The sequence below is a fragment of the Lasioglossum baleicum genome, chromosome 11 (assembly GCF_051020765.1).
Source record: "Lasioglossum baleicum chromosome 11, iyLasBale1, whole genome shotgun sequence".
NCBI classification, from domain to species: domain Eukaryota; kingdom Metazoa; phylum Arthropoda; class Insecta; order Hymenoptera; family Halictidae; genus Lasioglossum; species Lasioglossum baleicum.
This window is the reverse complement of record NC_134939.1, coordinates 9009796-9023237: the sequence shown is the minus strand read 5'-3', so window position 1 is coordinate 9023237 and position 13442 is coordinate 9009796. Positions and strand designations below refer to the sequence as shown.

At 40.0% G+C, this 13442-nt stretch overlaps 1 protein-coding gene across 1 annotated transcript in view; it reads right to left on the bottom strand.

Annotated features, from left to right (window-relative positions):
• LOC143213748 (neural cell adhesion molecule 2) overlaps nucleotides 1-12835 on the bottom strand; it is a 187521-nt gene extending 174686 nt beyond the window's left edge. Inside the window, exon 1 of the mRNA XM_076433882.1 lies at nucleotides 11128-12835. Coding sequence (XP_076289997.1) covers nucleotides 11128-11233 — 106 coding nt within the window. The 5' untranslated portion in view covers nucleotides 11234-12835. The remainder of the gene's footprint in view (nucleotides 1-11127) is intronic.
• Nucleotides 12836-13442: the final 607 nt, after the last annotated feature.

Below are 13442 nucleotides of genomic sequence, written 5' to 3'. Positions count from 1 at the left end.
TGTCTGACTACATACGGGTCATACTACTTGATTTACCTACACGTAGCAGACTTGGTGTTTCAATATCACGCGTTTCCATTGAATTCAAATACATATAGTATTCGAAACAAATCTCCGATATTTCGAATAAATAATTTTGTACACAAACAGAATAAACATTACCGTCAAAATTTGATCTGCATTTTAACGAATTGAAATGTAAAATAAATCTGTAAAAGTCGAGATCCATTTAAAAAAAATTCTGTATTTATCATCGGAAGATCTTGTTTACATAATAAATATAAAACAGACGTTTTTGTAATTTGTATACTAATGTAAGTGAGATTTTTTATTATTGAAAACCATAGTTCGTAATAATAAATTTGCAAAATAAATTTATTGCTCCCGATTTTAATAGTCACGCGAATAATTATTCCCAAAGTTTTGACCACCTGTAGTCAAATATCTTGTACCATGTGATCGCACATCCCAGTGACGTATTCCCCTTACCTGCAAGTCTACTCCTGAGCTCTCTACTGTAAGTATAATGAATTACACGCGCCATGAATATTTATATATCCCTATCCACTGAATATTTATACTTTTTTCGAAAAGAGAAGCTCACACAGAAAAAATGATTATTAAAATATAGACCCATTTTTGCATGATGAATGTCGTTCTTTTCATTTCGTACCACGAATTGCACCGTATCCGGCATAAAATTCGAATAAATTTGCATGGGATTGTATCTTTTGCTAATAGCATGCTCATCAGCGTCAACTATATAATATGACATTCACGCAGGCTTAACGATTTAAATAATGAACCCAAGGAAAATAACAGGATACGAATTAATTACTCCATGTACGATTTGAATAAAACTTTTTATCTGTTTAGCCTAGCGATGAATTGTAAATTATTCACTTCAACGTATGAACATTCAAACATGCATGTACTTCATCATTTCAATAAGTCCGAAATAAAAAATCTCGAACTCGTCAATTTCATCCTTTCTAACAATTTTAGTAAAATTGTAACGTTCTTTTGCTCGACATTTGGTAGTCATATATACATATAAAGACGACGCTGTCTTTTATCAAGACTGAAAATGTAATATTCATGGTAATATATCAAATGAAATAGATTTAGATTGATTGACATGCAAGAAATTTGAAAAATTAATTACTGCAACCCATCTTAGGTTCTAACCCATGAAATATGCATTTGAAAGAATTTTCAGAAACCGGGTCGACTGTGTCAGTAATCTCATATCTTTCTAAAATAAGTTCAAGAATTAACCAAATGAGAACTCGGAGAAATGTTTCTATCATCTTATGACCACAAAAAAATGAGATGTACTAAAATACTGTAGGAGCTAAGTATATATAATTATCTGCCTCATTAATAATTTTAATATGATGACATTCTTTGAATCTGTTCACTGTTTTAAATTGCATCTATTACTTTTTCTTATGAATGCACAAAATCTACAGTCGACTGATAATCCATCAAAAATACTACTTTGAGAACCGTGAATCCAAAGGACGTAATTTATTTATTTGCCTCATTAATAATTTTAAATTACATCTATTAATTTTTGTTATGAATGCATAAAATCTGCAGTCGATTGATAATCCATCAGAAATACTACTTTGAGCACCGTGAATCCAAAGGACGTAATTTATTTATTTGCCTCATTAATAATTTTAAATTGCATGTATTAATTTTTCTTATGAATGCCTAAAATCTGAAGTCGATTGGTAATCCATCAAAAATGCTTCTTTGAGCACCGTGAATCTAAAAGACGTAATAGAATTCAGCTTTGTCGCAGCACAGAATGCTGAACGGTAATGTCTTACTCAGCGTAGTCGACGACACTTCAAATAAAAACGTTCAAGAGATGCTGCGTGTCAGGAGCGGTGCAGCCTGTCATTTCGCGGGTTTCCCCGATTCCCTTTTGTGGAACAACTTTACCCATGTTTCCATTAAGTCGTATGCCGAGGATGGAAGGTGTGTAGGAAGGTGGTCGGGGTCGCGTGCAAATTATCGTCTTCGTGGAGGACGTGAGAGAGGTTCTCTCTCGCCGGTGTTCAACGCTGCTGCCTTCCGTCCTTCGTGGAATGACAAATGGCTAGCCATTAGGCCGATTTCGTGGTCATTCCGTGGTTCTTCTGCTTCCGAGAGTCACACGCAAAAAATTAATTACCATCAGTATTCGCGGTGCGAACTGCTAGAATTGCCACTTTCGAGTGTCGTCGCCCTCTTTGCCAGCTCGGACACACGAACCGGCTATATCCCGCTCGCGTAAATACGTTCAAGGAAAATTTATTGCCTGTGGAAAGGACAGTGCCATTAATATGTTCGAGACATACAACCGAAACTTTTCACCCGTGTGTTTCGGAACTGGACCCACCGTCTACAGCTGAGGAATGTTTAACTTTCTGCTAGTTCATCAAATCCGACAGATACAGCGGTTGAATATTTTTCGAACAAGGTTTCGGTGACGACAGACGTGATGTATGGTCAGTTTGTTAAAATTGGTGTGATAACTGTTAATTCGATAACTGTTTTATCCCTCAAAAGTGCTACAAGATGAAACTTCTTGTAGAATCATTTAAAAATTTCTTTAAAAATGTTGAACAATTTATTATGGTTGTTTCATGGAATAAAAATGAACCTTCTTCGTCAAATATACCTTGTATACATTTTTTACAATTTGTAGTTATCAACGTATAATACAGTAGTACATTTAAATTCAATTATTGAGAAATATGTATGCATTCAGTCCGTAGAAATATTTGTATGAGAACAGTATACCAATATATTTTCCAGCGGCGCGGCGCGGAGTTCGCTAAAAAACATTCAAATAAAATACGGGACTAACAAAAGCATATTTCCTTTACAGCAGCTTTCTAATTAAAATGCTATCTTGTAGTACCCTCAAAGAACCAGAACGAAAATCCTGTTTCCTCGCAGTTCATCCACAAAAATTGCAATAAATTAAATGTTCAAAACACGCTTGAAACAAATTTGCATACCTCGTGGCAACACTTTAATTAAAATAGTACTTTCGAGTACTAACTACAAGGGCTAAATGTTAGTATTCCCGGACTACGTGCACAAAAATTGCAATAAATGAAATTGCAAAAATAACGAAACACATCGAGTTCACAACAACATTTTAATTAAAATAGTGCTTACTTTGACGTGCTACTAAGACACAAAGGCCAGACGAAATTCCAGTATTCCCAGTCAAATAAATGAAACGAAAAAAGGGTCGAAACGCATCGACTTCACAGCAACCTTTTAATTAAAATGGTACTTTGAGGAGCCTTCAAGACACAAAGGGATGAATTCCGGGTCTCTCCGAACGCCTCTATAAAAATGTGAATCTGCATCAGCTCTTGCAGCCTAGCGATCAGATTGGAAAAATCACAGGCATCTCTGCTCTGTGTGGCTTTCGAAATTAGCCAGCATTCAATGGCGGCGTTCAGGTGGCTACCACGCGATTTCCCGGAAACAACCATCTGAAATGAAGGCCCCAGTGCGTTAGCCGATGAATGAACGTTTCCCGTGGTAAAAGTGAAAATCACGCTGGAAAGCGTTCGACGCGAGAAGCGATGCGAGCAGCAACGCAGGCTTTCTTTTCCCGGAGAGTGAGAGAGAAAGAGAGAGAGAGCTAAGCGAGAGTAATTATTAAACAAACTCCATCGCGGGAGCTATTAGCAGCGGGCAAATTAAAGGCTCATCGTGTCGTACACCATCGAGTTACGACTTCATAATGCCCATCAATTTTGGCCGAGATATTTCCAAGAGATTAGTACAATCTTGGACAAAATTGTAGCACAGTGTGACACCATTAATTTCGCGAAGACCACGTGCAAATGATGTCTTCAAATAATTTTTGATCACTTCAATAATTTTTTACCACATCAATACTTTTTATGCAGAATGTTGCACATGCACTGTTGCACTCCTGAAAAGATGGTATTACGGATGTAGTACTTGGTGAACCATTCAACTTTCTCCTTTGACATTTTTCTATAACTGCACTTTTTAGTGTACACCAAGTTTATTGTTTACCAAGTGTCAATAGTATTCACCAAAACTTTATAGCAGAAACCCTAACTGTTATAACCAAAAAGAAAAGAGTCTTGGAATAAGAAGTACTTCATCCACTAAAATCGTATTGGTTACCGATAAGCATTATACGTAACCGAAATTTTTTCTCTTGTTGGTAAATATTATCAATGAGAGAAATTTATTTCGATCACACATAACAGTTATCGATGGGAGAAGTTTATTTCGGTCGCTCATAACAGTTTTCGACGAAAGGAATTTATTTCGATCGCTCATAACAATTATCGATGGGAGAAGTTCACTTCGATAGCTCATATAACACTTATTGATGAAGAAAATTGGAATAGTTATTATTAAATAGTACAACTTCCAAATGGTAGACAATCAATTATTTCATAAATTTTTTATTCATCAAATTAATTGTTACAATCAAAATTTAATGTGACAAACATGAGTTTTTCCACAGTTTTTCCAAATTTTCTACAAGAAATTCGATCATCGAAAACTGTTATGAGCGATAGAAATAAACTTCTCTCATCGATAACTGCTTCAGCAATCGAAACAGTTTTTCTTCATCGATAACAGTTATCGAAGAAGATCCAATTTTTTGGACAGTAATAAATGTTACTTGTAACCAAAAAGAATAGATATTTTTTAATCATTTTGTTCTTCGAATTTTTTTTTCTTTATATGTATATTGTGTAGATTATCTTAAATTCCAATAATAATCAAGTTTTTATTAACGATTTTCATCGTAGAAAATTTTAAAATAACTGTTATTTTTGGTCCCTGCTTTATAGTCTTCGAGGGACTAGATAGCTCACACGCGTCCTGTCATTTTCCGACGGAATCAGTGGAAACCCTCGTTTAAAAACGAATCACGTGAGCTGATATCTGTCCTAACGGTACGCGTTTGTGTTCAGTTTGCCGCAAAAAACTCGTGAAACTACAAGCCTTCTCCACCAAGTTTTTAATCTGACGACCTAATACTCCGCGATACCTATAATCACGATGGACATTTGAGCAATTACGGCGTTCCACAGACGACAGTGCTGCCGCTGTCACATTGCTTCTCGCGGCTCCGCTACATGCTGCCGAATAATGAAAATTACGCCTCGAAAACGCAAAAGTTTTTGATACGTTCCCCTAGATTGATCTTTTATCTAGCGATTGTGACTACGTAGAGGCCCCAAATGTGCATTATAGAGAAATGGTTTCGCAGATACCGAACCCTTGCAATCCTCGTGTACGTATACGTGGATCTAGCGGTGTGCGAGTGTGAAACAAATACACGCGCGAGCCGTTTTCCCACCCTTGATTACAACACACCTGACGAAAATTACGGAAAAAAAACAACGACAAGAGATATCGCCAAGTTACGCGAAACACATCGCTCGAACGGACATTCCCGAGGCTCTCTCTCGCAAACGAGCGTAAAAAGTATTAATTAACACGGCCCACGCATTAAAAACTATCCAACTTCCTGGTTCTCAGTCCGTGCTCGCACCTGTTGAAACAAATGTTGAACAGAATCAGTTGAAGTGCAGGAATAACGTTCGATGACACGGTGCGGGACTATTTCTGTTGATGAGACGGCCAATTGGAACCGAAATGATCCGATTTCGAATGCGACGGACACACGCTTCGTTCGTTTTCATTTACGCTTGATTCGCTTCGTTTTATTTTCGTTATTATCGACGCTGTTTACAATTTCGACTGTGAACGTTTGGTTTACATGTGACGGTGGTTTAATATTTTATATTTAGCGTTCAATGATAGTAGTACGGCAATTAATATCTTCAATTAATGTAAGAAATATATGTTCGAAATAAATGTTTATTGGGATCGAATAAAGAATTTTTTTACACGATGAAAATGTTGAAAGAATTTCATGTCTATAAAAATTGATATAAAACATATAAAATATGTTAATTGGAAACACCAACCTATTCAAGCCACTGTAGGACGTATGGAAAAGCTGTGAAAGGAGGTTGGACAATTCGAAGCAGCAGACATAATGGAAATGAAATTTCCTCAAGGCAATCCAGCGTTTATATTCGCATTCAATTTTTCCCTCCCGTGTCAACAAACGACAGAAATATTTATATACTTTAATTACAAATCCTACACCGAGTACACGTACGCGAAAATAACTGCTGCAGAGAAAAATTCATCAAACACTGACAGGATTTCCAAGTTTACTTAACAAACATTATTAATCAACAGAATGAACTTTTCAATCTCGATTTTCTCGAATAGCGACCTTTCGAAATGCAAGCTCGTGTAAATATCGCCGAGCTTAATAACAAGGGTATTACAAAAATCGAGAATGAAACGCCATTAGCGCAAACATGTTAGTCAAACTCTGTCGCGGCATATACGTACGTTAAGAGGTTAATGCCCGTGACTACATATTACATCGACGTGTTCGTGAAAAGTAGCAGGTGAAATGGGTCAGTGAGTAATAGGGACGCGGATGAAAGGACCGTTTTAATAAATAGAGAACTCTTACAACGAAGTTTTCGGAAGTTACGTGAGCTTGTACCGGGGTTATGTATTTTCCGACTTATAACCCGACCGCAAGGGGAGGGTAAGCCAAACTTTCCTATTGAAATTCCGATTCTCTCTTTTCTTTTTTTTCACTCTCCGGGCCAGTGGCAGTGCTCGAGGAATTTCTCATTCTTTGTCGTTTCGACCATAAATCCAAAGTGGGCTTAAAGCAGCGGTTTAATTAAACTAGTTTAACTGTCATTCCAGTTGTTCGGGGTTAGGTTTTCCGCGCGCGCCACCGTTCAAATAATCGATAAGGAGACTTTCGTTCTACATTTTTATTAGCCCCTCCATACGGATTGTGGGCTTTAATATTAATTTTCGTGGGACAAAAGAATATAGAGGTTATTACTCTCGGCAAACGACCTAGTATTGCCTCCCATTGAAAATTCCTATCCGGCTTCGGAGTTGCTCAATAGAAGCGACTGAACAGAAATGAACCGAAAATTAAAAAACTATTAATATCGCAACGCTATTGAATGCCAAAGCAACGACGTGCTATAAAATACTCTTGCAAACTTGATATCAACATATAATTCAATAAGGTGGAGTGGGGTAAGTCCGTCTACGGGGCAGGTTCGTTAATTGGTTATTTTTATTATAATATGAACGAAATTTCTCTAGCTTGTATTTATTAATGTAGTATAAGTTAGTATGAACTATTCTACATAGATGTCGCCCAAGAATAAAGGTAAATTAGAATCCTACATAATACTAATTCATCAGTAATAACTGTGACAAGAGTTTGATACCAAGAAAGTTAAGTTTTTACATTGTACCAGACTGAAAACACATCAGTTTAAGGTCCAACTTAGCAAAAACTAGGGCGGACTTAATATATTTACGTGGAACAGTGTTTCTACATTACAGAATGGAGATAAAAAATTAAATTTTGTTTTAAAAAAGAGAACAGTACAAACCACTTCTTTTGTTCCATCCAGTATCTCCGTACATATCCATATATTATGGACATTATTCTGTCCTTAATTTCAGCGGAACAAATGGAAGTGCTAAGCGCCATTAGTAACGCCGTGTATATATACATATTTTACCTTTTTGTTATCTCGTACTTAACCCACATAACTGTTACTGTATTAACTTTTGTATTCGTTTTCACCAAATTTTGTTTTCAAATTGCAATCTCTCTAAAGTATTTCTGCAGATAGAAATTATGTAATAGTCACCCATTATAATAAACTATTATTTAGAATGCAGGAAAACTGTTGACAAAGTATAAATTGTGTAGAAATTATGCTGCACAATATTAAGAAAGAATATTTTACGATTTCAGACTTGACACTATAAAATCGTCGCTACTGCAATAAAAATATTGTTTGTCGCAAAGAAATGGACAGGCGCAGAGACGTTGTCGCTTAATTTCGAAGCTCGGTCAGCGAAGCGTTAATACGCAAAGAAAATTGCACAAGAAAATAGTATGTAGCGTGTAGCAAACCGCGGACAGGTTTTATCCAGGAGAAATACTTTTCTCCGTTTCCAGAAAAATGGGAACGGATGCTCGCATGACTTTTCCAGTACGAGTGGCAATTACCAGACGGACGCGGATTTCCAAGAAACGATGGTACTTATCGACACGAAAATGCACGCGTCTGTCCGCGTTCATTGTGCAACGAGCGTTCCTATCAGAAGATATCGGAGTTCCAGCTTGTCATTACGCGGTAAGATGTGCGGCGTGCTAATTGAAAAACGACACGACCGACGCGGAATAAACGTAACGGGTACACGCAACGCGAAATTCGTTCCAATAAAAGAAACCCGCGGTTCCAGCCGGAGAATGCGACTTCGCAAAGTCGTTTCGCAACGCGATGAATCTTACTTTTATGCGGCGAGATACATACGTGCTGCGTGAAACATGGTTGCGATTTTTTGACACGCAATCCGGTAGTATGGTATAACAGAAATCAGTTTCCTGTTTCGCAAATATAACAGAAGGATCCGCGAAAAGCTTACTGTCGAACCTAATGGACTGCAGCACGGATTAATGCTATTTTATTTATTTAAGGTAGAATGAATGTTTAGAATACTTCAAACATCTGTCGCAATTTCTTTGGAATTTTTAGTGATTATTGCAAAAGTTCGATATTATGAAATGTTTAAAAAATGTAAAAATTAAGAGAATCGGAGACAAGAAGCGTGAAACGTTGTTATTAACAATAGCGAAATCGAAAATTTATTCGCACGGTTTCATTTTGACAGCATAGTATGCAAACACTTGGTTTTATAAATCCACATGAAAATTAAAATGATAATGACGACTTTTACACCGTAGTCCCTGTCACTGAAAATAATGTGCATGACGTGTTCTAGAAAATTATATAACTTTCATTGTTTCGAACAGCTTTCCCACCCAACAAGTAATCACATAAATAAATGCATGTCGAATGCACTTTTCTCAGAGTCATCAACTCAAGGACGTAGTGTGGAATCTGGTGGAATGTGTAAAATTGTTGCATTCCGCGAAAGTAAAGGTAGAGTCATTAGAAGTGACAGTATCATACTGCAGACACCAGGTAGAAACATAGTTGATAAATAATTTGTTACAATCCATTACTTGGATGGAAGTAATGTTACGGAGAAAATCAAAATTAAATCAAAAAGACACGGAGTGAATACTAGGATAAGAGTATAGCTATTTATGTTCCCGGTTCCAGGTTAATTAAAGGAAATTCACTTTCATGATCACTGGTTGCCTACAATAAACGAGGAGATTTACGTACATTAAGTGTATTATTCATGTACTCTCCGATAATCAATAATGCTACTATTAGCCACGGGATTAACATTTAGGTACTGTTCAATTAGAACCAAAAATGAGCTGGATTACCGAATAAAACGCTAGTATTACGAATTCGTAGAGGAATTAAACATATACTCTTTATTGAGGATCAAAATTGTATAAGGTTCCGTTGCCGAGTTCGGCCACAGACTGGCGTCTAGGACGCCTCGACCGAACACCTGCGGCCGCACACACACGCTGGATTTGTTCTCGCGAAAAAACGTAAACAAACGGTCCTCGCACTCGCTCGCCAATCGCTATCCTCGGTCCGTGATCTGTTCATATTTTCTGCTTCGAACGTTCGACAACTGAGAAGACGCACAATTTCACAGGTACTATTGTAAGTTCCACCAAAGTCGAACCTCGGAACATTGAAAATAATGACAGAGCTATCGAAATGGATCGAATCAAGTTTAAACAAAGAATTGCTTCCCTATATTTTCACATAAATATATTTTCTTCAAGAAAGAATAACAAGTTGTTCAGTAAATTTTTAAAAAATCATGTCGAACATGTTATGTATTGGGTTGGCAAGAAAGTAACTTCGGTATTTTAAGGTGAAATAAAACCGAATTTCTTTATTCAAACGATGAACTGTAATCAATAAAATATTTTCTTATTTATTCTTTTTTGCAAAAGATCATCGAACAAAAAGGAAAATATCTTATTCATTCGAGTTAATTGCTTGAATAAAAAATTGGGCTCTATTCCACCTTAAAATACCGAAATTACTTTCTTGCCAACCCAATAAAAATAAACCATTAATAAAGAATAATATTCGTTTATACAAGAGTTCTCTTTCGAGAAAAATGATTATAGCTTGGCAATCTATAAGGTAGGTACGTATTCTACTGAATAAGTGATATTGGCTATCGTGTCTGACCACGACTTACCACATCTCCTTACAAATACGCATTAACAGTAAGCCTACGGGATCGTGTAAAATCAAATGACTAATTTCACATCAAAGTAAATTTTCTCAAATATTAAGCCCCATACGAAACGACGAAATTCTACATTTTCGGTTTCCTTTTTCAGGTAGAGTCATCCCCTATCCGCCCGAGCCACTGGTACATTCAATATAAATTGGCTAGACCTCCTGACTCCGAAGAAAACGTAGAAATTCCACGGTGCAGAAATCGAAGATCGAGGTAGGTACGACGGTACGAATTCGTCTGGGCAGTTAACGCTTCAGAGAAAACGTCTTTTCAGCATAAAGACTCTAAAGAGCGCTTCAAAATTTGTTACACAAGATCGGATCGCTCGCAGCAATCACAGCCGACTCTCTAGAAACCGGGAACAGCTACGCTGGAACCATAAAAAAATCTAATTCCCCATCAAATTACGGTAACGTTCGTAATATCGCCCGACGTTGGTGGTCCAGAAGGAAACAGTCATTCCCGAGGGGTTAACGATGGACCCAAGGAACGAGGTATCGATAGACCAAATAAAGATCGCAGCGTTGCTCGTTCAATTCCGTAACCACACGTTTCTCGGGTACAAAGTATCCCGTATCGAAGCTCGTTGATACGTGAAAAAAAAACGACAACAGCGGGGATTACAGTTTCCTTTAACGAGAGGTTATTCACCATTATCTCCCGATGGGCGAGCACCATGCAGGGGGTATCATTAAAAATTCCGCGTAACGTAGAAAACGGGTGACCATTACCCACGTTGCTGCGTTCAGTATCCCACAGAAATGATAATAATTGTGTATAACTCACTTGGCTTATCCAGATCAGATGTCTGAAGCTGCGAGTACACCGTGGCAATCCCCAACACGAACACCGTGGTTGTAGTCGCGACACTCCACTGGCACCTCCACCACATTTTGTCTCTCTTCCGCGCACTGCACACACCCTCTCGAATCCTTAACGCCAGGCCTCGACCAAACCTAACCTCCCGCCGCCGCCCTTTCAGCGGTTACCTGGTCTCTAGACCGTCGCGAACCGCCACTAATTGCAGCCGGTGTTGCTGTCGCAGACCCGGTAGTCGTCCCTCTCCTTGTTGTTGTTGTTGTTGCTGTAGCCCGCACTGCATTGCGCCGCCGTCGCCGGCATCGTTTCGCCGGCTTTGCGTCCACCTGGACTCTATCGTCGTTTTCGTTCCAACGGGCAACGACCACTTGCTACCGGATCGCTCTAACTGCTCCTCGAACGCCCCGATGATAATCGTTCCGCAAACGACCCTGCAGCTTCTATCTCTGATTCGATACCGGCCTGGATCGTCCACCTAATCACCACGATCTCCGGGGCCCAGCTCTTCTCGGTCGCCAATTAATCCCGAATCACAAAGAATCACAAACTGGTGGTCACCACGAACCTCCTCGAGGAAACGGAGCAGCTCGAAAAAGTTGCATCGTTTGCACAAGTCATCCGACACGCAACGATGTTCCAGGGTAAAAAATTTCGAAACACGTGGCACTAGAGAGGATCAATGACCACAAGAGGATCCGAAGACACTAGTACACGCGGTGGTTAGAAAAATGGCAGTGTAATCCTTGTTGAGCGAACACCCCCGCCGTTGTTGTTGCAGAGGTTCGTGCAGGTCGCCTGGTCTATGGGCTACGGCGATGTCTCCGTCGATAGGTTTGAATGGGGAATGCCGGGGAGCGCGCAGTTTAGATCGTTCGAAATCTCGCCTCGCGAAAATTGCCGGGGTCTGGACCGCAAGCAACGCTCCGGACACGGCTCTAGTTTACTGCACCACTAGTTCCGAATGAACTTGTCGGTTTGCCCCTATCTCACGGCTCGTTACTCGCGCCGCAGTTTCGCGAGCGTGTGCACCGTGCGACGATGCAAGGATCATCCGCGATATGCGTAATTAAATTCTGGCGCATTGATGTCACAACCGGCAGCGATCACTTCTCTGATGGTTCGAAGATTCTATCATGAATCAACGATTGTTTCGCGCAGGGTTGCGCCACTGTGATTTCGATCGAGGGTGGGAGACACGTGCGTTCACTGTCCGATGAGTCTGTCTTCGCCAGACCGACTGTCTTTTCGGAGGAAGATGCATGCGTCCCGTCGATCACGCTCTCGCTCTAGCGGGGGAACGTTCATCCCCTACTCGTGCCGATCCACGTGAATGATCGATGTCAGCGAGCGAATCGATCGTGGACGACGATCGGACGGAATGGTGATCGATGGATGCGTTCCCGGCACAAATTTTAATTCATACACCACTCGAAGCACCGTGATTACAACCGCAAGTTCGCCGACAACAAACCCCCCGTATCGCAGAGCCACGTCGAGTCCTGACCCGTGGCGGCTCGGTACTGAACCATTCAGTACCGCGAAGGACCACCGCGAGTCGCTTCGGCCGTCTTCGGCCCTGCTCGGCCGGCGCCGAACACGCTAGCCTATGTCTGTCTCTATCCGGGGGCAGCGTGCCGTTTTCGGTGCTGGATCGTGTGGCGTCCACATTTGCTTTCTGCCTGTTTTCCATCGGCGAGGCATGGTGAAGCATGGCGAGGCACCTTGCCTCGTCTTCTTCCTCTACTTCCAGGTTCCCCTGCCTCTCGCTTTCTCCAGCGCCACGCCGAGATCGCTATGATTTACTGGCGCGGCTAATGAGTCGCTATAATCGCTGCGGTGTAGGCAGGCTCTGCGTGCACGGATGATTTTCAAAGGATCGACCAGCCGACACTGACGCGGACAACAGGGATGCGTTGCTCTTTCTCTCTCCCTCTACCTCTCTTGTTCTCCTTTTCCTGTTTTAATGAAAGGAACGAATACGAGACGCATTCTGCCCGCATCAGGGCCCCGACGGTTCATTTTTATTATCGAACCCTTTTTTCGAGAACGGATGATGATGTGAAAGGGGTGGTTTGCTTGGATTTCGTTAGGGGTTTGTTGTGTAAGGCAGGCTGAGGCTGGAAGTACCTTTTTTGGTATTTCGTATTTATCACATTTACATTTTGCATGTCGATCTTGTCGATCTGTGTAAAATTTTATGCTGACAATGGTGCGTCTTTTTGTTTTGTATGAACTGTAACTCGTCTGGTTTAATTTTACAAAGTTCGTTGACCCAGTTATTT